General features: G+C 33.8%; 1 protein-coding gene across 1 annotated transcript; it reads right to left on the bottom strand.

Annotated features, from left to right (window-relative positions):
- Positions 1 to 6197: 6197 nt before the first annotated feature.
- Positions 6198 to 8440, bottom strand: LOC112702710 (UPF0481 protein At3g47200). The gene is made up of 2 exons (XM_025753863.3): positions 8329 to 8440; positions 6198 to 7609 (listed from the first exon to the last, which is right to left on the bottom strand). The coding sequence occupies exon 2, from the start codon at positions 7605 to 7607 to the stop codon at positions 6330 to 6332; it is 1278 nt and encodes a 425-aa protein (XP_025609648.1). The 5' UTR covers positions 7608 to 7609; positions 8329 to 8440; the 3' UTR covers positions 6198 to 6329.
- Positions 8441 to 22676: the final 14236 nt, after the last annotated feature.

The following is a 22676-nucleotide window of genomic DNA, read 5'->3' as shown; positions in this document are numbered from 1 at the left end:
CTTTTTCTCACCGACTCAAGTGAGGATAGGCTGTTTCACCAAGACTTTTTTCTCTTTGTAAGAATTAAACTTTACTACAGGTAAACTCTTAGTTATTATATCTTAACCATTATCATCGGTATGGATCTTCTCAAGTGCATATGACTTTATCTCAAGCTCTTGACGTATTCAATAATACCTCACCTCTATGTGCTTCGATCTAGAATGAAGTCTAAAATTCTTGCTGAGGTGAATAACACTTTGATTGTCACAAAATAACACAAACTTCTCTTGATTGATGCCTAACTTTTGTAGAAATTTCTTCATCCACAAGAGTTCCTTAGAAGCATCAATAACAATAATGTATTCTGCATCTGTAGTAGACAAAGCAACATATTTCTAAAGTCGAAATTGTCACGATAGAACTCTCCATGCAAATAAGGTTGGAAGTGACTCAAGCCAACTCATGAGCCAGTTCGAACGCGACTCGTTAATAGCTCTATAAGTTAAACTCGTAAGCTGGTGAGTCAAGTTTGAGCCTGAAATTGAGCTCATAAATTAAATGAGTCGAGCTTGAGTTTGGATAAGCTCAGCTCATTAGCTCGTGAGCTGGCTCGATTATATATATATATATATATATATATATATATATATATATATATATATATATATATATATATATATATATATGCATTTAATTTATATTTTTAATATTATATATACATATGAAATAGTGATATATAATTATATATATTAATGATCTAAACTATTTAAAATTTTATATTTATTTTTTATATATAATTTTGATGTAGGATATAAATAAAAAATTTATAATTTATTGATAGATAAACAATATATAAAATTGATCTTTTTAAATATTTTTTAAAATATATGTTATAATTTATTGATATAGAATTATAGATGATGTTCCTATTATTTGAGTCGGCTGGTGAGCTCGAGCCAACTCGTGAGCTTTCGGTGACCCGAGTTTGAGCTTAAGAAATAGGCTCGATTATTAATGAGTCGAGCCGTGAGAAAATCTCAATTTTTGTAAGTCGAGCTTGAGCTTGGTCTAGCTCGACTCACTTCCAATCCTACCTACAAAGTAGACTTTCTTGAATCAAGATTCCCAGCCATATTCGCATCAGTATAACTATCCAATACAGGTTGGCTACTCCCAAAGCATAAATAAACTCTGGAAGTACCATTAAGGTATCTGAGAATCCACTTCACTGTTTGCTAGTGTTCCTTGCCAGGATTAGAGAGAAATCGACTAACAACTCTAACGGCATGAACAACATCCAGCCTGGTACAAACCATAGCATACATCAAACTGCCAACCACAGATGCATATAGAATCTTCTTCATTTCTTCTTTTTCTTTCTCATTTGTAGGACATTGTTGTGAACTCAGCTTGAAATGACTAGCAAATGGAGTATTAACAAGTTTGAAATTACTCATGCTAAACCTCTTTAAACCTTCTCAATATACTTCTACTGCAACAACCACAGATTTCATTCTTCCTATACGAGTGATAATTCCGAGAATTTTCTTTGTAGGACCCAAATCCTTTATAGCAAAGGATTTGTTAAGTCTTTATTAAGACTTTCAATTTTCTTAATGTCATGACCAACAATCAACATGTCATTAACATAAAGTAAGAGAGTTATAAAGTCACCATCAGAGAATTAATAAGTCTCACTATATCCATGACCTACCATGAAGGAATTAAATTTTGTGTACCACTGTCTTAGTGCCTGCTTTAGCCCATATAAGTTGTTTTTTAACTTGCATACAAGATGCTTCTTTCTTTTAATCTCGAAACCCTATGGTTGTTCCATAAAAAATTTTTTTATCTATGTTACCATAAAGAAATGCAGTCTTTACATCAAGCTATTCAACCTCTAAATTCAAACTAGCCGTCAATCCAAACACAACTTGAATAGAGGGCATGTTTACAACTGGAGAGAAAATCTCATCAAAATAAAGACATTTCTTTTGCTCAAAGCCTTTCACAACCAAACGAGTTTTGTACCTTGGCCATGAAGTATTTTTCTTTGCTTTCAACTTAAACACCCATTTATTCCTAAATACTCTCTTATCAGTTGACAACTTCACAAATTCAAACGTATGATTCTCATGCAAAGGTTTCATTTCTTCTTGCATGGCCTTCAAGTAATCTTTCTTATGCTCATCAGATATAACTTCCTGGTAGTTTTCTAACTCGCCAATCTCAGTGTTTATAACATACTCACGAGGAGAGTATCTCTGCAAAGAATGACGCTCTCTAGTAGATCTTCTCAATTCAGGCTTAACTGATGATTCAGGTGAAAATCAACATCTGGTGAAACTTCTGTATCTGGCACCTTAGGTTAAAGTGTAGGTTCATCATGTAAATCATCACCATCATTATCAACTTGTGAACCTCCCCCATCAACAGGAGGTCTAGTAGAAGAACGAGGTTTATCATCAGTAGAAACATCTAATAATAGTTGTTGGCTTATTTGTCTTCTCAAGGTCTTCAATAGTTTAGTCTAAAAAAAATCACATCTCGACTTCTAATTATTTTCTTGCTCACCAGATCCCATAATCTGTACCCAAATTTTTTGTGACCATAACCCATGAAGATACACTTCTTTGACTTTCCATCAAGTTTGGATCTTTTATATTTTGGAATGTGTACAAATGTCCTACAACTGAACACTCGCAAGTGACTATAGGAGACATCTTTCTCTCTCCATACTTTCTCTGGAACATCACAATTTAGTAGAACTGAAGGAGAAAGATTGATCAAATCTATTGTAGTCCTCAACGCTTCACCCCAAAAGAATTTAGGTAACTTTGCATGAGAGAGTATACACCTGACTCTATCATTGATAGTACGCTTCATTCTCTCTATAACTCCATTATGTTGAGGAGTCTTAGGAATTGTCTTCTCAATCTTGGTATCATGTCCTTTATAATACTCTTCAAATGATCTCCTATATTCACCACCATTATCTGCTCGAACACATTTTAATTTTTTTTTCTGTTTCTCTTTCAATACTTGCATAAAAGTGCTTAAAGATACTGAACACCTGACCTTTAGATTTCAAAACAAACGTCCACACTTATCGAGAATAACCATCAATAAAAGTAATAAAGTATGATATACTATCTAGTGTCTTAGTATTCATAGTGCAAACATCAGTATGAACTAAATTTAGAACATGTGATCTCCTATGAAGTTCAGAATTATGAAATGATACTCTAAAATAATGAATACAAGTATTTAAAATTGTACCTTTCACGGGAAGTGAGTACCTTTTGACTAAGATGCTAAGTCCTTTCTCGCTTAAGTGACCATGACGCATATGCCACAAATCAGAGGAGGAATTATTAGCTACATGCACCTCTGTTTTGTCCAACTTTGCTTGCAACCGTAGAGAGTTGTGAGACTATTGTCTTCTTTAGCAACAATGAGAGCCCTTTTGATAATCTTTTATTTTTCACTACTAAAAAAAGTGTAATAACTCTCTTGATCTAATGCCTTCAGAAATCAAATTGAACCGCATATCTGGCGTATGCCTAACATTCTTCAACTATAATTTGCATCCCATGTTAATTTTGAGCCACACATCACCCATGCCAATGATATCACACACCCCTTTATCTTTCAATTTAATCTTGCCAAAATTTTCAACAGTATAAGAAATAAAAAATCCACACCTTGGAGTGACATGACATAAGGCACCAGAGTCCATAATCCAAGTTTAATCATCACAAACAAGATTAACATAGTTTTCATCATATATGATAAAAACATATTCATAAAGAATAACAGCAGTTTCTTTATCATTATATTTACTTTTGTCTTTATTTCTTCCCCTATAATACTTCTTGATATGCCTCGACTTGACACAGTTGTGATAAATGAAATCCTTTCTTGACTTGTACTTTTTTCTTGACTTGTTTCGGCTCTCTGACCTGTCAGAACTGTGAGATTTTCTACTTTGACTTCTCCTCTGTGACACTGAAACAAATGCTTCTGACTGGGAGGAGGCATTAATCAAACCTCACTTTTTTCTTCTAACTTCTTCATTCAACATGGTAACCATTGCTAACGTTAATTTCTTTTTTGGAATTGAGTTAGTCAGTGTCACAACCAGAACTTTTCAATTATTAGGCAAAGAACTCAACAATAATAAAACTTGTAACTCATCATTTAAAGTGATATCATTGTTTGTCAGTTGGTTCACAGCCTCCTGAAATATACTCAAGTGCTCAGGCATTGATTTACCATTAATATATTTCATTTTTACTAGCTTCTTAATCAAGAATGCTTTGTTTTGCACATTTTTCTTCTTATATAACTCCTTTAATTTCTTTCACATCTTTTCAGCATTAGTTTCGCTGTTAACATGTGAATACACACTAAGATCAAGTCATTGCCTAATCAAAACAACTGTCTTCCGATTCAACTTCTTTCATTCATCATTGGATTTGGTACCTTTGGATTTATCTCCCTCCACAGAATCATATAAGTCCTTATTATACAACATATCTTTTATGAGGGTCTTTCAGATCGAGTAATATTTGGAATTTAATTTAACTATATTTGGCCCCTGAATAATTTCCTTCATTTAATCAGTATAGAAATAAACAATCAAAACTTTGACACCACTTTGTTGAAAAAAATTGAGGTTCAGACAAGAACCTGTCTAACAGAAGAAGTACCAAAATAATTTTTTTACAATTTGTACAAATAAATAGGCAATATCAAAGATACTTCAAGCAGCAAATACAATAGCAAAAAATAAATAATCAAATACCAGAATTTTTATCGTAGAAAAACTTTCAAAAGAAAGACAAACAATTCACGGGATCTAGTCCAATAAAATTTTTTCCCTATCAAAATAATGGGTACACAAACAGATATTCTAGTAGTAATAGAGTATCTCAACAATCAATAAGATACATCATTAAAATTGATGGAATCAACATAAATTTTTCACATAAATGGGTATCTCAAATCAGACAAAAGAAAAGGCAATACAAATAGCAAGTTTGTCTTAATGTTCATCTCTACACCAGAAACAACATACTAAAATTTCATAAAAAATGAAGTAAGTTTATCAGTTCAATAAAAACACATTAAAACTATTCTTTTTTCTCTTTTTTCTCTTCTCTTTGTCAATTCCATCTCGCTCACTCTCTCGATATCTTTCTTTACTTTTTTTTTAAATAAAATTAGAGAATCTCTCTCAAACTTCATGTGGCTTTAATGCTTGTTTGGATGTCATTATCTTGATAAAAAAGATATTTTTTAATAAAAAGAGATCTTTATTATTTTTTGGCGTGTTTGGCAAATTTTTAGTAATAAAAGTAAAAGCACTGGAATAATAAGAAAAATATTTTTTTTTAAAAATTGCAATTTACATCTTTTTTTAAAAGATTTTTTAAAAAAAAATGCTTTTCATGTAATAAATAAACAAAAAAGTACTTTTATATTGTTATACTCAAACATAATTGATAAATAAAAAGATCTTTTTGCATAAAATATCCAAACAAAATTATTTTTACTTTTTCCTAAGATCTTTAAAAAAAAATAACTAAAAAAAATCTTTTTTTAAAAGTTCACACAAACACAGACTCACTAATATTATTTATCTTTGTCTTTGTATTTTTTTTCTTAATGTCTGATACTTATAGACAAACACAATCTAATAATACGTGATGAGGAGTTCAATTATAAAACTACAATCTATGTATATAATATATATGTCCAAGTCCAACTAGTTTAGCTTCACTTTTGTTCGATTTGATTTTGTCAAACCAAAAGGTAATCACTATTTTTATTTTGGCAGGTGGATCCGACAATCCTAATTTGGCAGATCCTGCTGTGTATGGTACTTTAAGACACGGACCAGAGGATTTTTTACTTTAGTAGGCTCTAACTTGTTCTGTTTACTGTTAACTCCTGATTATATTATAGATAAATATTCAGGCCCAGTCGACTTCATGTGAAGTTAATAGTTGAGAGTCGTTAGATAAAAATTTAGTCAAATCAGTCAAATCATTTAATGGCTCTTAATTATCAACTTCACATGACGTCGACTGCACATGAATTTCCACCTATATTATATTGTTTTCCTTTTCAATTACATATCAGCTTTACCAGTGTTTTGTTTTCTGGCTAGATCTTCTCAACATTATCTCATTGACAAAATGGAATGCAATTAGAACAATGGAAGAAACAATATCAATTCAAAACCTCAAAATAATAGTCACATACAAAGAACATAACATTGTTAGCAGCATTTGCAGTAATCCACACCTTCTTAGTGAATTGTGAATGTCTACATTATTATTTAAGAAAGTAAAACTTGGAGAATAGAACATACAGTTTGAATAACAGTGAGAATTAGCAAAAAAATTCCAGCAATGGAAGCTGCTGTCTTCCATGGAGTGGTAAAATAATCGCGCCTCAGAGTTGCCATTTTACTGTGCCATGGATGATTATAGTAGGCATTCAAATCATGGCAAAGTTTGAGATAATCAACATTAGCAGTCGTCACTGTAATATTCTTCCTAACATCGCTGAATAGCTTAGCCACTGAGCTTTCATAATTACCACCAACCATGTCATCAATTATTCCAGCTTTAATAAGGACACCAGCATCCTTATTTGTGTTGATGAGTTGACCAAAGAATCTAACATAGTCAATGATGTAGTGTTCTTGAGGATAATGACACTGTTCCAAAGCCACAATGTTCCTCAACAAAATTTCTGTCCCATCATCCACGCCAATATGTGGAATTTTAAGAGTACCATGTTCAAATTCCAAGTCTAACATGCATCCATGACTTGATGATGATTCATTTACTACAAACTTCACTCCCGCTTCAACTAACTCGTATGCAGTGTAACCGAGAACTAACGGTTTATGTTCTCTTTTAGAAGGTCGTTGCTTCATCAAGTACAAGTATCTAATCAGATCTGTGAAGTGCAATATGCTGCTATCATGTGGTGGTTCCGGCGGTTTGTTGAAATTGAGAGTAAATGAAAAGAAACGAAAAGCAAGCTTCATAAACGAAGGGAATTCATGATGACCGTTATTCAAGAGAAAAGATGAAAAAGCTAAATTGTGAAGCTTCTGGAAAACAAAGAAAGGAAGTTGATTCTCAAGTAATATCAAATCTGATGCTATTCGACTCAACAGCCATGGTTGTAAGAAGATAACATCATCCTTTGCCCATTCATCTGTTAAGAGAAGCTCAATTATGAAAGCAGAGTCTACCAATATTACCCTCACGAATTCATCAGCTGTGAGATCGATCTTCTCGGAATAACATGCACGGATTTGTGGCTCCAACTCTCGCACGCAACTCACCAATTCAGATAAACTTGCATTGGAACTTTGAATGAAATGTTTGTAATAAAGGAGCTTGTGGTCCTCCATCTTTTGCAGCCTTGAATCTCCATGATGAAGAGGGCCAATTGAAACCACCATTGGAATGTATGCTTCTACATTTGATTGGCGGATTTCATCAGACACCTTGTAGATGCTGCAGTTTTTTGTTTCAATCAGAGGCTGTTTGTCCAGCAATGCTTGAAGCTCTAGAGTAACATGATCCTGATTTCCCATATCTATATATAAATTAAAAAAACTGATGTTACCAAACAATGTAATGTGCATGTGCATGCATGCTTAATAAAATTGGTAAATTATTATTTCTACCTATAAATATTCAGAACGTTGATATAAATTTATCCACAAATATTATAAGTTTGAACATTCGTAAATAAAAATAATAGTTTATCTAATAAAATTTTTTCTAAATAATAAATAACAGAGATATTAATTTGAAAACAAAGGGCTGTACCAAGTTAAAATAACACTCAATTTTGAGATGTAGGTAAAGATTGTTTTTTTATTTATTCTAATTGACTTGCCTACTGCAATCATCATCACACTATGTTATCAATAAAAATTAAATAAGAGAGAAGTTCAATGACTAATAGAATTTATTGTTTTTATCCAATATTTTTAGTTATTAATTTAATTATTTTAGTTTAACAATCTAACAATATAATTTTAGTCCATATTTTTAAACATTATTGACTAACTGCTGATAAAAAATAATAAATTCTACTGTCACTCTAATATTTTTGGTTAAATAAAGAGGGTTAATAAATTTTGTTCAATAGTTGATAGGAAGCAAGCGAAGATAAAATATTTATCTTTTATACTATAAAAAAAATTAAATAAATGTGTAAACAAAAAATTGATTAAAAACTTTTTTTTTATATGTAAAAGCACAAAGCCTACTACTAGTATTTCTATGTACATATATTATATGGTATACCTCAATAACATACATACATGGCAAATGAGCGAAAGGAAGAAAAAATAGAAGAAGTAGAATAATGCTAGAGAGCCGAAAGATTTAAAAAATGATTGAAACTAGTGATGACTATATTATTGAAGGAAGCTGACGACTATATATATAATTTGTAAAAAAAAAAAAAAAAAAAAGAATGCGAACGAAGCAAAGAATTGAATCTGTTCCTTAATGATTTAATATAGTTTGGTTAGGTACCAATTCTTAACTACGTTTTTCTCTTTACTTTATTCTTATACTGGTTTCTGTTAGATTCTATTTAGATTCTTTCTCTAAAACAAAATATGAAGATAATTAGACGGAAATAAAAAATTTTGATGACCTCTCTAATTTAAGGAATTTTTTAGTCTTTTTAGTTTTAAAACTAATAATGTTTAAGGAAATATTTTTAGTTTTAAACGAATAAACAACGAAGGTATTGATGTATTTGTATGCAGCTTAAAGTTGAAGCACAAGAAGAGGGGTCCATGATAAGGTTGCTCCAGGTTTCTTGTGTCGATCGATACCTTCTCCTTAGAAGTAATGGGGATCAAATCAAGGTATATAAACTGCATACTCTGATCTTATGATAATTTAGATGTTGACATGGGTTATTGAGTAATTTAATCGAATATGTTAAATTATTTAATGATATATTCTCCTCAACTATTATCTTCACCTTGAAAGAAATACAAATATCACATTAATTAGGATAATGCATTTTGCTTTTTTAGAAGTCGTATATTATCTAATTTGTAAATATTTTTTCTTTTTTATTAGAATAAATAACCTATATGTAGCCTTCTTTGTTTAAAAAATATTATTTATAGGTGAAGTTGAATCGAATTATGATAAGTTTTGTGTTTGTTTTTTTCTCTAGGTTTAGATTTTTGGTTTGGCCAAGCAAAATAAATTCTTGGTTATCTTTAGCATAGTAGGTTATTAATCTCGTAAAAATTGATAAATCAAATCACATTTCAACATCAATAAAAATTACAACATTGATAGAGATTTTTTCACATAAATAACATAAATATTTTATTTGTTAATATATGTAATTCTGGAAAAATTTACGTATTCAAATATTGTAATCTGTCAACTATAGATTGACATAATATGGGATTGTGAAAGAACTCTAAATCTGTGACAAATATCTTAAAGCTTCCATTTCGAATTTTGCCAAAAGTTTATAAGCATATTTAGTTTGTGTAATTAACAAGTTTCCATGAGGCATACAATTAGCTTCAAGGCCTAAAAATGACTAAAGTGACCCAAATCTTTGAGAGAAAAAATTTTATTCAAATCAATAATTAAAGGATTTATTTTTTGTTTGTCGTTGTCTGTAATAATTATATCATCAACATAAATAATAACATAAATAACAAAGGTTATACTACGTTTAACAAATAAAGAGAGATATATCTGATATAGCATTGTAAAAACTAAATTTATGAAGAGTGGTAGCCAATATATTAAGCCAAGTTCTTGGAGTTTATTTCAAACCATAAATTGCTTTGTTCAAACAGCACATAAGAGATGGATTTAAGTCTGTATAGCCATGTAGCTGAGCCATATAGACAGTTTCTTTTAGTCTGTCATTGAGAAAGACATTATCAAAATCAAATTGTCTAAATAGCCAACCTAAAAAAACTACAATAGACAAAATGACTCGAATAGTACTAGGCCTAATCATAGGACTATAAATTTGTTCATAATCAATTTCTTCGCTTTGATGGAAGTTCTTTCCAACCAATCTAACTTTAGACATAAGAATCTTGCCAAATTGATCATTTTTAACGGTGAAAATCCATTTGTTACATATATCAGTGGCATTTGGTGGTCGTTCCTTTAGTTTCCAGGTTTGACATTCATTAAAGCCTTAAATTCAGTGTCTAAGGCCTGAGCAACTGTCTCAGGAATATTGTGTATCAAATCAGGTTCAGCTATAGGGGTTTTTGGCAGTTAAGGCTCTTTGTTTGGTAATACTAATTTTAGATCTGGTTATCATATATGATGAGAATTTGTTGGAGGTGGAGTAACTGGTGATGAGAGTGGTGGAAGCACACCAATTGGTATTGTGGAATTGAGAGTTTGAGATGTGGAATTATTAGAATCGGTACTGCTAGTAATATTTGGTGTTGAGGTAGGAGTGAAAGTGCTTGAAATAGTTTAACGGCGGGTTGGTGAGCCAACGGGCTAAGTGTGTGTTTGGATTATAGTTTGTAAACGGGAGTTTGTATAAAATTAATTTTGCAAACTTAATTTTGATGAAAAGTAAGTTTGTATTGAAATGATTTATGTTTGGCTATCTTTATATCAAAATGAATTATAGTAAAATAAATATTGTTTGGATTACACTATTCAAAATCACTTTTAGATGAAAAATTACTAAAATAGACATCAACTTAAATAATTTTTTTATATTATCCAGTTATTTTAATTTAGATATTTGAATAATTTTATTAATTAATTTTATAATAAAATTAATATTTATTTATTAAAATAAAAATAACATATAAAAATTAGCAAAATATATTTTATATTAAAAATAAGAAATATGAATTATATATATAAGAGTATTTAATCAAATATATTACATTTTTTCAAATTTTAAATATTAACATGAAAATATTAATTTAGTATTTTTTTACATTTTATTTTTGTTTTAATACTCTCAATAATCTTATTCTTAATATTATTTTAGAATTCAACATATAATTTTATTAATACATATGATTAATTTTTTTATTTAATTTATTTTTTTTAATGGGATCATAATTTATATTATAAAAAATTACAATAAAAAATTGTATATACCAGAATTATAATTATACAAAAGAATACTAAAAATAACAAAATTAAATATTTATCCTTGTAGCGATAGAAATAAATCTAAAAATTCTTGATGATGTATTTTATATAGTATATTTTTAGTTCTTTTAGTACTCTTTTTTAGTACCTATAGTTTTTTACTATTATTATTATTTATGGTTAATTTTTTGTTTAATTTACTTTACCTAATGTGATCAATAAATCATATTATGAAAAGATAATAATAAATATAATATACAAAAATCACAATTATAAGAGTGTATAAGGTTAAATAAAAATTTAACAAAAAATAAAAATAATAAATAATAGAAAAAGAGAGTTCATATATAAGGAGAAATAATAAAAATTCCATAAATAATACAATAACATGTTTCAAGGATAAAATTGGTAAAGAAAAATAGATGTTTAATGTAAATAGCTAAAAGCTCGTTAATGAAACGCAGAAGCTAGAAATTGTTGCTTCTAGCAAACTTGGGTTTGACATCAAAATCACTTCTGCGTTTGCCAAATCAAAAGTTAGCCAAACAAAAAATTGAAACTTTCAATAAGCTTAAACGTGCTTTTTCTCTTCAAACGGGTTTGCCAAACACACCCTAAGTCCGCCGGCCTATTCTCTCATTTTTGTTTTTTTTTTTATTTTTAAATTATTAAATATTAAAAAAATAATTTTATAAATACTTTAATAAATTTATAATTTTTAAATTCATATGATTCTAAATTTATAATAAACGACATTTTCAGTCATATTTTTTGAACAAAATAATTTGATGAGTTTGGAAAACTCTTGTTAAATTTTGATGATGAATAAACATTATTAAAATATTAAGATTACAAAATTATTAATTTGATCTTAACTCAAATGTGCTTAATTAATAATTTTGTTGTGCAGATTTTGTTGGGCCGAAACAAAAGAAAATTAACAAAGCCCAACTATTTCATTCAGCTGTGTGTTGAAGCTAGTTATAATTGGGCCAGAATAAATATTAATGTTGCAAGCCCAACCAAATGTTTTCTTGTTTGCTTCCTGTGCTTGATCCGCTACACAACTCATCAGGAAAGCAAATGTTAACAAATTGGGCCAGCTTTAATTTCAACACTACAAGCCCAAGTCTCACAAGTGATGAATGCTTCCAAGCTTGGTCCGAAACCAAAGAGAAATGAAAGCCAAATGCTTCCAACGGAACCAAGTAGTAACCATGTGATGGATTTCAAAATCTATTACATTGTTAATTAATGCATGGGGAACATGAGAGAGAAAAATTTTCAGCTGAAGTGATTGATGGCTATTATGTCAAACATGCCACTCTATGTTAGGGGAGTAAAAGCAAGCTATGTCCAATTAATTTGTTTAATCTCTTTGCATAGCTTTTCTTCAGATTCTTTTCATTCTCTCTCATCTCTTTCTTCTTCTCTATTCGGTCCTTGTCCAGGAAACAATGGAAGAAATGTTCTTCAACACCGAAAGGAAGATGTTGCATGCGCCTAAGACCATCAAGCTAATGATGGCAAGAAAACATACCAAAAGAAAGATGAGTTGTGGCTGAGATTACTACCAAATGTGGTTAGATTTGGTGAGGTAATCTTGAGCCTTTCATGCTCAAAAAGGGAAGAAGAAGATTCGGCCAAGAGGGAGATTCTTGAAGCATGGCTTGTCTTCGATTCTGACCAACCACCACAGGGAGTAGCTAGAGTGGCGAAGTGATGGTTGAAGGCAGAGATTGAAGCAGATGAAGTCATCATCATCATGAGTCATCAAGGGCCAGAAATCCATCTTGGAGAGGAAGCCAAGGATGGAGAGCCCGGATTGATGAAGGTTGATGATCAAGAAAGGACTAGAGGTAATTGCATGTTGGTTAATGCATGGTTATCTCTTCTCTCTTTGTGTGGCCGAACCGGTTTGTTGAAGGAGGAAGAAAGTTGGTTCGGTTTTGGCTTCAAGTGTGGAGGGTTTCCTTTTTCTTTAAAAAGGGGGAACAACCACTGTTTGAAGTAAGGAGAAAATTTGAGAGTGCAAGGCACAGAGTTCTCAGAGCTACCTGAGCTAACAGATTTCTCTTCTCCTTCAATGTATTCTGTTTTGTAATTTTCTGTTTAATTTTGTCATGTCTTGAGTCTCATGGTAAAAGGCAAACAAGTGAGGTTTGTAATGAAAAAGCCATAGAGCGGAAAAAGGCAGAGAGTGCAAAATTAAAAGAAAAAGCCATAGATGTCTTAGAGTTCCTTTGTTCATCTATGTTGTGTATCATGATTCTGTGGGAATCCCCTTGTAAGTTGGGTTAGCACTTTACAAGTTGTAATCAGATTGATTATAGTGAAATTCCATCATATTTGTGATGGAGACTGGATGTAGGCTGCACTGCACTTAGCAGCCGAACCAGGATATATCTGGGTGCAATCTTCTTCTCTTTCTACTCCATTTCTGTTTTCTACCACACACGAGCAAAAGCCAGAATTATCTCGTGCCAAGTGACGAGACAAAACAAAAAGTCTCGTGGCAAGGGACGAGACAAAACAAAGTTGCTCGTGTCAAGTGACGAGCAAAAACAGAAAAGTCTCTTCCAAGGGTCAGCAAGTGTTAGCTTTAAAAAGGGGGCTAAGATTCAACCCCCCCCCTTCTCTTAGCCACTGAAACCATCAATTGGTATCAGAGCTTGGTCTCAAAGAGATCAAGCTTTGCAGCTTGGAGTAAAGATCCTCATGGCGAAAAACAGTGGCACAAATGTGTTATCATACAATCTGGCTGAAGGTCAATCAAGCAACAGACCTCCCATCTTCAATGGGAAGAATTATAACTATTGGAAGGAGAGGATGAAGATATTTGTACAAGCTGTGGATTACAGACTTTGGAAGATCATCTTGGAGGGTCCTAAATTTCCAACTACCACAGATGCTCAAGGAGTAGTCTCTCTTAAACCAGAAGCAAGCTGGACTGAGGAAGATAGGAAGACGGTGGAGTTAAATGCCAAGGCAACCAATCTGCTCAACTGTGCTATCAGCTTTGAGGAATACCGACAAGTATCACGATGCACAACGGCAAAGGAAATCTGGGACAAGTTGCAAATCACTCATGAAGGAACTACCATTGTGAAGAAGTCTCGGACAGACATGTTAAATAGGGAATATGAGATGTTTGCAATGAAGGAAGGAGAGTCCATTGATGAACTGTTCGAACGGTTCAATATCATCACTGTTGGCTTAGATGCTCTTGGAATCACACATTTAGAATCTGTGCTAGTGAGAAGAGTGTTGAGATGTCTCACAAAAGAGTGGGAAACAAAAGCTTTAATTATTTCTGAGAGTAGTAATTTAGATTCCATGACACTTGATGATTTGAGAGGAAATCTTCTTGCTTTTGAAAACTCCTATTTGAAAAAAGAATCAAAAAAGAAAGGAATCGCTTTTTCTTCTGTGACTAACCCTCTGGATGATGAATCCAGTGATAACTCTTCTGAAAATGAGTTTGTGTTGTTTGCAAAAAAATTCAGGAAAATGGCAAAGCTCAAAGGCAAAGGCAGCAGCTCAAGGAGGACAAAGAAAGACCTTAGCAAAGTAACTTGTTACAATTGCAAGGAAATGGGTCATTTCAAATCTGACTGTCCCAAGTTGAAAAAAGAAGAGAAGCCGAAAAAGGTGAAGAAGAAGGGACTGATGGCTACTTGGGAAGATTTGGAAAATGACTCAGATGATGATGATGAAGAGTCTGAGACTAAATCACAGCACTGTCTCATGGCAAAAGAGATAGATCAGGTCTGCCTAGCATCCAAGAAAAAAGAAAATATGTGGTACATGGATAGCGGATGCTCTAGGCATATGACCGGAAAAACAACCTTCTTCATAAAGCTTGATGAATATGATGGAGGACTTGTTACCTTTGGTGATGATGCAAAAGGAAAAATAGTGGCTGTTGGGAAAGTTGGTAAAAACTTTTCTTCTTGTATAAATGATGTGCTTCTTGTAAATAGTTTGAAACATAACTTACTTAGTGTTAGTCAATTGTGTGATTTAGGTTTTGATGTTATCTTTAAGAAGTTTGTTTGTTTGGTTGTTTGTGAGAAAACTGGGGATGTTTTATTTGAAGCTAAAAGATACAATAATGTGTATGGATTAACTCTTGAGGATTTAAAGGAACAAAATGTAACATGCTTCACCTCTCTTGAATCTGAAAAATGGCTTTGGCATAGAAAGTTGGGACATGCTAGCATGTACCAAATTTCTAAGCTAGTCAAAAAGAATTTGGTTAGAGGAATTCCAAACATCAAGTTTGATAAGGACCTTACTTGTGATGCTTGCCAATTGGGCAAACAAGTAAAATCCTCTTTTAAATTAAAAGATGAAATATCAACCAAAAGGCCATTGGAAATGTTACATATTGATCTTTTTGGTCCTACTAGAACTCAAAGTTTGGGAGGTAAACATTATGGTCTTGTTGTTGTTGATGATTACTCTAGATTTGGTTGGGTACTTTTCCTTGCTCATAAGAATGATGCGTTTTATGCCTTTTCCACCCTTTGTAAGAAAATTCAAAATGAAAAGGATTTGAAAATTGCTCATTTGAGAAGTGATCATGGAAGAGAATTTGAAAATCAAGATTTTGAAAAATTCTGTGATGACTTAGGGATTTCTCATAATTTCTCATGCCCTAGAACACCTCAACAAAATGGGGTGGTTGAAAGAAGGAATCGAAGCCTTCAAGAAATGACTAGGGCCATGCTATGTGAGAATGAAATTCCTAAATTTTTGTGGGCTGAAGCTGTGAACACAGCATGTTATATTTTGAATAGAACAATCATTAGAAAAGGGTTAAAGAAAACTCCTTATGAACTATGGAAAGGAACCCCTCCAAATCTTAAGTACTTTCATGTTTTTGGATGCAACTTTGTACTTAATAATAAAGAAAATCTTGGAAAATTTGATCCAAAATCCTATGAAGGAATGTTTGTTGGATATTCCAACACAAGCAAGGCTTATAGAGTTTATCTCAAGGAACATAGGACAATAGAGGAATCCATACATGTTACTTTTTGTGATTCTAACTTAATTCCCAGTACTGTGATAGATAATGATTCAGATGGAGAAGGAGCTGAAACAAGCAAAGAAAATCCCAAATCTGTCCAGAATGAAGAATCTGCCAGTCCAGTTTTGTCTCGTCAGATTGAAGGAGAAACTTCCGATTTGTCTCCTGAGCAGGGACGAGAAACTGAAACAGTGAGACCACTAGAAGTTCATCAAAGCTCAACACCTGTTCGAAAGCCTAGAGAATGGAAGTCTATGAAGGGTTATCCTCATGACTTCATCATTGGTGATCCCTCTCAAGGAGTAACAACAAGATCATCCACCAAAAGGCCATCCGAACCTAGCAATCTTGCCCTCTTGTCACAAATAGAACCCAACAATGTCAAACAAGCTCTTGAGGATCCATCATGGGTCAAAGCAATGCAAGAGGAGCTTGCTCAATTTGACAAGAATAAGGTTTGGACACTAGTACCTCATCCGGATGGTAAGAAGGTAACGGGTACTAAGTGGGTTTTTAAGAATAAACTTGGTGAGGATGGACAAGTTGTTCGTAACAAGGCTAGATTAGTGGCCCAAGGTTACGATCAAGAAGAAGGTATTGATTTTGATGAGTCTTTTGCTCCGGTAGCTAGAATGGAAGCAATTAGGTTGCTTCTTGCCTACGCTGCCCATAAGGGTTTCAAAATGTTTCAAATGGATGTTAAGTGTGCTTTCCTTAATGGTTTTATTGATAGGGAAGTGTATGTGGCTCAACCCCCCGGTTTTGAACATAAAGAATTTCCAAATTATGTTTTCAAATTAACTAAGGCTCTTTATGGTCTTAGACAAGCTCCAAGAGCTTGGTATGAAAGGCTTAGTGCCTTCTTATTGGAAAATCATTTTCAAAGGGGAACCACCGACACTACCTTATTCATTAAAGCATCTAATGATGATATTCTTCTTGTTCAAGTTTATGTTGATGACATTGTATTTGGTTCGGCCAATGTTTCCTTGTGTGAAGAGTTTGGAAAACTCATGACTAGTGAGTTTGAGATGAGTTTAATGGGAGAGCTTACTTTCTTTCTTGGCCTCCAAATTAAGCAAACTCCTAGTGGCACTTTTATTCACCAAGGAAAGTATGCAAAAGAACTTATCAAAAAGTTTGGCCTAGAAAATTCCAAATCAATGGGCACTCCTATGCATCCCAATACTAAACTTGAAAAAGATGATGATGGCCAAGATGTGGACGAAACAAGGTATAGAGGAATGATAGGTTCACTCATGTGCCTTACCTCCTCTAGACCGGATATAGTCCAAAGTGTGGGTGTATGTTCAAGGTTTCAATCTCATCCAAAAGAATCCCACCTCACGGCTGTTAAACGCATCATTAGATACATTAAGGGAACTTGTAATTATGGATTGTGGTATCCTAAATTTGATGACTTTTGTGCAGTAGGTTTTTGTGATGCAGATTATGCGGGAGATCGAGTAGATAGGAGGAGCACCTCAGGCATGTGTTGCTTCCTTGGAAGCTCACTCAACATGTGGTCAAGCAAGAAACAAGCCACAGTGGCTCTATCCACTGCCGAAGCCGAATATATTTCCGCATCTGCTTGTTGCTCACAATTAATTTGGTTAAAAACACAATTGGAAGATTACAAATTAAAAATCAATAGTATACCCTTATTTTGTGATAACATGAGTGCTATAAACATTTCAAAAAATACTGTTCTGCACTCAAGAACTAAGCACATTGAGATAAAATATCACTTTATTAGGGAACATGTGCAAAAGGGTACTATTGATGTTCAATTTGTAAAATCTGAAGACCAAATTGCTGATATTTTTACAAAACCTCTCTGTGAAGACAGATTCTGTACATTGAGAAAAAGTTTGGGAATGTTTGATTTAAGTTTCATTGAAAATCTGTGAATTTGTGACTCTGTTCTGTTTTGCTCGTAGGTTTGGACGAGATAAAAGTAAATGGCACAATAAAAGAACTGTGGTCTAGGGGGAGGCAACGCAGAATTCAAATTTTATGGGTCCCACCAAATTTTTCATAACCCCACCATAACAGTTTTGTTAGTTAAATCAAATCAAATCCTTCTCTCCATCTAATCCCTTGATTTAAGGTAACCACTTTTCAGTTTTTGATTTCAAAAGTTAAAAAGGAAATCATTTTTTTGGGCAATAACCGCCCATAATGGTCATTAACCTCCCACTAATGATCATTATTTCCATCACTCTCTCTCTCCACGCCACATTAAATGCGTCATCCACCTTGCTTCTTTTCCACTCCACTCGGTTGTCAACCACACCCCTTCATATTCTCATTCCTCCATTACTATGAAAAAGAAAACCGCGCCAAGAAAGAGTGAGAGAATTCTTCTTTCTCAGAAACCTCCAACGCCTCAAACCCACACTCATATCCACATTCACTCAACCTCATCATCTTCTCCTTCACAAGAGCTCAGGCCGAGGAAAGAACAAACAACCCGCAGTCGAAGAAGAAGAGCAAGAATCTCATACCTCTCCTACTCCTTCACCTCCTCCATCATCACCGAAGAAGACAACCCCCGGAAAAGGCTCAAAGAAAAATCAAGGGTTTGCACTAAATGACACAACCGAACCTGCGAACTTGGAATCCATGGAATTCTGAGACAAGTTTGGCAAGTCTCACTCTCACTTTGATCCAAGCAGGTTTAACTCATGCACCTCTTATGAGTTCCACAAAGAGGTTGTGGAGAAACGTCATCTGTGCACTACATATCTTGTCAGTCTCGACAATCTCAAGAACACCAACATTCCCTTTCTGTTTGAACTTCTCAACTGGAAACCTCTGCTCCTTATCAAAAAACCAGTGTACCCAAGTCTTGTTCGAGAATTTTATGCAAATATGCGACTCATCGATGGAACTCTTCATTCCTATGTAAAAAGGGTTCAAATAGCCCTTGATGCTGAGACAGTTGGAGCGGCCCTGGGCTTCAAGGATGAAGGTCCGCGAGCATATATGGTGGAAAAATGGGACACTCAAGTTGGCGTTTCACACAATACAGTTCTCCAACACATTTGCAAGAATCTCTCTGGATTGCATGGCACCATTCTAACCCACAAATCTCTTGGGCCGGTCAACTCCCTGCTTCATAGAATCATCACTCATATTCTGACACCCCAAAGTGGCTCACACAACCGAGTAACATTTTCTGACTGTCTCATATTGTTTGCTTTGGTTACCTCTACTCCTATCTCTTTTGGTTATATTATGATTAGACACATGTGGGATTCTGTTAGAAGCACCAGAAAGGCTAATCTGCCTTATGGTATGTTTTTAACTGGAATATTTGAGTACTTTAAAGTTTATTTGTTGAATGAGAAGGTAGAAAACGATGTGTCTACAATCCGAGGTGGAGGAGTGACTAAAGAAACCAAAGGGAGAAAATCGGACAGTGAGCATGAAGGAAGGCCAGAGTCTTCCAAAACAATCAGATCCATTCAACAGATTTTGGGAGAATTCTCAAACATGGCTGACATGATGTTTCGATCTCATAAAGAAGCCCGGAAGCAAGCTTATGAGAATGAGAAAGCTTGGAAAAACTGCAAAGAAAGGGTCAACTTGATGCTGGAACACCTTAACAAGGATTTGGGAGCTGATAGTGAAGGAGGCGCTGAGGAAGAGGATATTCAGTTCTCTGATGATTAGTGATTTTTACTCTGTTTGATATTGGCTACATTAGGCTCAATCTTTTTTTGTATAAGCATGACTTGATACTCACTGCTTTAGGATAATCCCTAGGATGCTTTGATCCATTTCTGCTATTTTATCTTGAACTCCTTGCTATATTAATCATGGTTTGTGCAGGTGCCCCTTTGATGACAAAAGGGGGAGAAAATTTAGGTTCCAAAATTGAAATTGGAACGAAACAGGGGCTGGAAAAACAAAGGAACAGGGGATGAAATTTTCATTTGAAAATTCATGAACAAAGGGAACAGGGGATGAAATTTTCATTTGAAAATTCATGATCACCCTTGTTCAAAGAATGCATGCTGTTAATGCATCTGTTTTAATATGATCATTACTGTTTGAACTGCATGTTGTAGTTTATCATGATTAGTTTATTTGGCATTTGGTTTATAATGATTGATTTATTTTGATGCCTGGCTGATTGATTCATCATTGATAAACTTGCTGGATTAAAAATTTATTTTTGGCAGTTCCTTTAAATTGTGTAAAATATCAAAACTGCCTTGTTTTGTTTCTTCAATTATTTTTCATCATATTGTTTCGCTTTGATATTCTAAAATAGGAAAATGTTTGAAAAATATTTGGATAGCTTTGTGTTGTATGAATTAGATTGAGCAGTAAATCAGTTTATGATATCAAATGAGTTTTGATTGTCAATTAAAACTGCTCATAAATCAAGCATTTAGCATTATAAAATCTGCTAAATAACATTGTTACTTGAAGCTTGATTTAAATGTTACAGGTTTATGCTTCCCTTGGTAAAGTAGCATATATTAAGGGGGAGCCATGTGACATTTTGAAAGGGGGAGAAATTCAAAATCAAAGGGAGTATTCTTTACTCAATATTTTAAATTTCTTTCCATTTCAATTTTAATAATGTTTGTCATCAAGGGGGAGATTGATGAGTTTGGAAAACTCTTGTTAAATTTTGATGATGAATAAACATTATTAAAATATTAAGATTACAAAATTATTAATTTGATCTTAACTCAAATGTGCTTAATTAATAATTTTGTTGTGCAGATTTTGTTGGGCCGAAACAAAAGAAAATTAACAAAGCCCAACTATTTCATTCAGCTGTGTGTTGAAGCTAGTTATAATTAGGCCAGAATAAATATTAATGTTGCAAGCCCAACCAAATGTTTTCTTGTTTGCTTCCTGTGCTTGATCCGCTACACAACTCATCAGGAAAGCAAATGTTAACAAATTGGGCCAGCTTTAATTTCAACACTACAAGCCCAAGTCTCACAAGTGATGAATGCTTCCAAGCTTGGTCCGAAACCAAAGAGAAATGAAAGCCAAATGCTTCCAACGGAACCAAGTAGTAACCATGTGATGGATTTCAAAATCTATTACATTGTTAATTAATGCATGGGGAACATGAGAGAGAAAAATTTTCAGCTGAAGTGATTGATGGCTATTATGTCAAACACGCCACTCTATGTTAGGGGAGTAAAAGCAAGCTATGTCCAATTAATTTGTTTAATCTCTTTGCATAGCTTTTCTTCAGATTCTTTTCATTCTCTCTCATCTCTTTCTTCTTCTCTATTCGGTCCTTGTCCAGGAAACAATGGAAGAAATGTTCTTCAACACCGAAAGGAAGATGTTGCATGCGCCTAAGACCATCAAGCTAATGATGGCAAGAAAACATACCAAAAGAAAGATGAGCTGTGGCTGAGATTACTACCAAATGTGGTTAGATTTGGTGAGGTAATCTTGAGCCTTTCATGCTCAAAAAGGGAAGAAGAAGATTCGGCCAAGAGGGAGATTCTTGAAGCATGGCTTGTCTTCGATTCTGACCAACCACCACAGGGAGTAGCTAGAGTGGCGAAGTGATGGTTGAAGGCAGAGATTGAAGCAGATGAAGTCATCATCATCATGAGTCATCAAGGGCCAGAAATCCATCTTGGAGAGGAAGCCAAGGATGGAGAGCCCGGATTGATGAAGGTTGATGATCAAGAAAGGACTAGAGGTAATTGCATGTTGGTTAATGCATGGTTATCTCTTCTCTCTTTGTGTGGCCGAACCGGTTTGTTGAAGGAGGAAGAAAGTTGGTTCGGTTTTGGCTTCAAGTGTGGAGGGTTTCCTTTTTCTTTAAAAAGGGGGAACAACCACTGTTTGAAGTAAGGAGAAAATTTGAGAGTGCAAGGCACAGAGTTCTCAGAGCTACCTGAGCTAACAGATTTCTCATCTCCTTCAATGTATTCTGTTTTGTAATTTTCTGTTTAATTTTGTCATGTCTTGAGTCTCATGGTAAAAGGCAAACAAGTGAGGTTTGTAATGAAAAAGCCATAGAGCGGAAAAAGGCAGAGAGTGCAAAATTAAAAGAAAAAGCCATAGATGTCTTAGAGTTCCTTTGTTCATCTATGTTGTGTATCATGATTCTGTGGGAATCCCCTTGTAAGTTGGGTTAGCACTTTACAAGTTGTAATCAGATTGATTATAGTGAAATTCCATCATATTTGTGATGGAGACTGGATGTAGGCTGCACTGCACTTAGCAGCCGAACCAGGATATATCTGGGTGCAATCTTCTTCTCTTTCTACTCCATTTCTGTTTTCTACCACACACGAGCAAAAGCCAGAATTATCTCGTGCCAAGTGACGAGACAAAACAAAAAGTCTCGTGGCAAGGGACGAGACAAAACAAAGTTGCTCGTGTCAAGTGACGAGCAAAAACAGAAAAGTCTCTTCTAAGGGTCAGCAAGTGTTAGCTTTAAAAAGGGGGCTAAGATTCAACCCCCCCTTCTCTTAGCCACTGAAACCAT

This window comes from Arachis hypogaea, chromosome 7 (assembly GCF_003086295.3).
Source record: "Arachis hypogaea cultivar Tifrunner chromosome 7, arahy.Tifrunner.gnm2.J5K5, whole genome shotgun sequence".
Taxonomy (NCBI): Eukaryota; Viridiplantae; Streptophyta; class Magnoliopsida; order Fabales; family Fabaceae; genus Arachis; species Arachis hypogaea.
This window is presented reverse-complemented; position numbering and strand designations above follow the sequence as displayed.

Excerpts from the sequence above, each read along its gene's own strand:
- LOC112702710 (XM_025753863.3), bottom strand. The coding sequence starts at position 7,607 with ATGGGAAATCAGGATCATGTTACTCTAGAGCTTCAAGCATTGCTGGAC.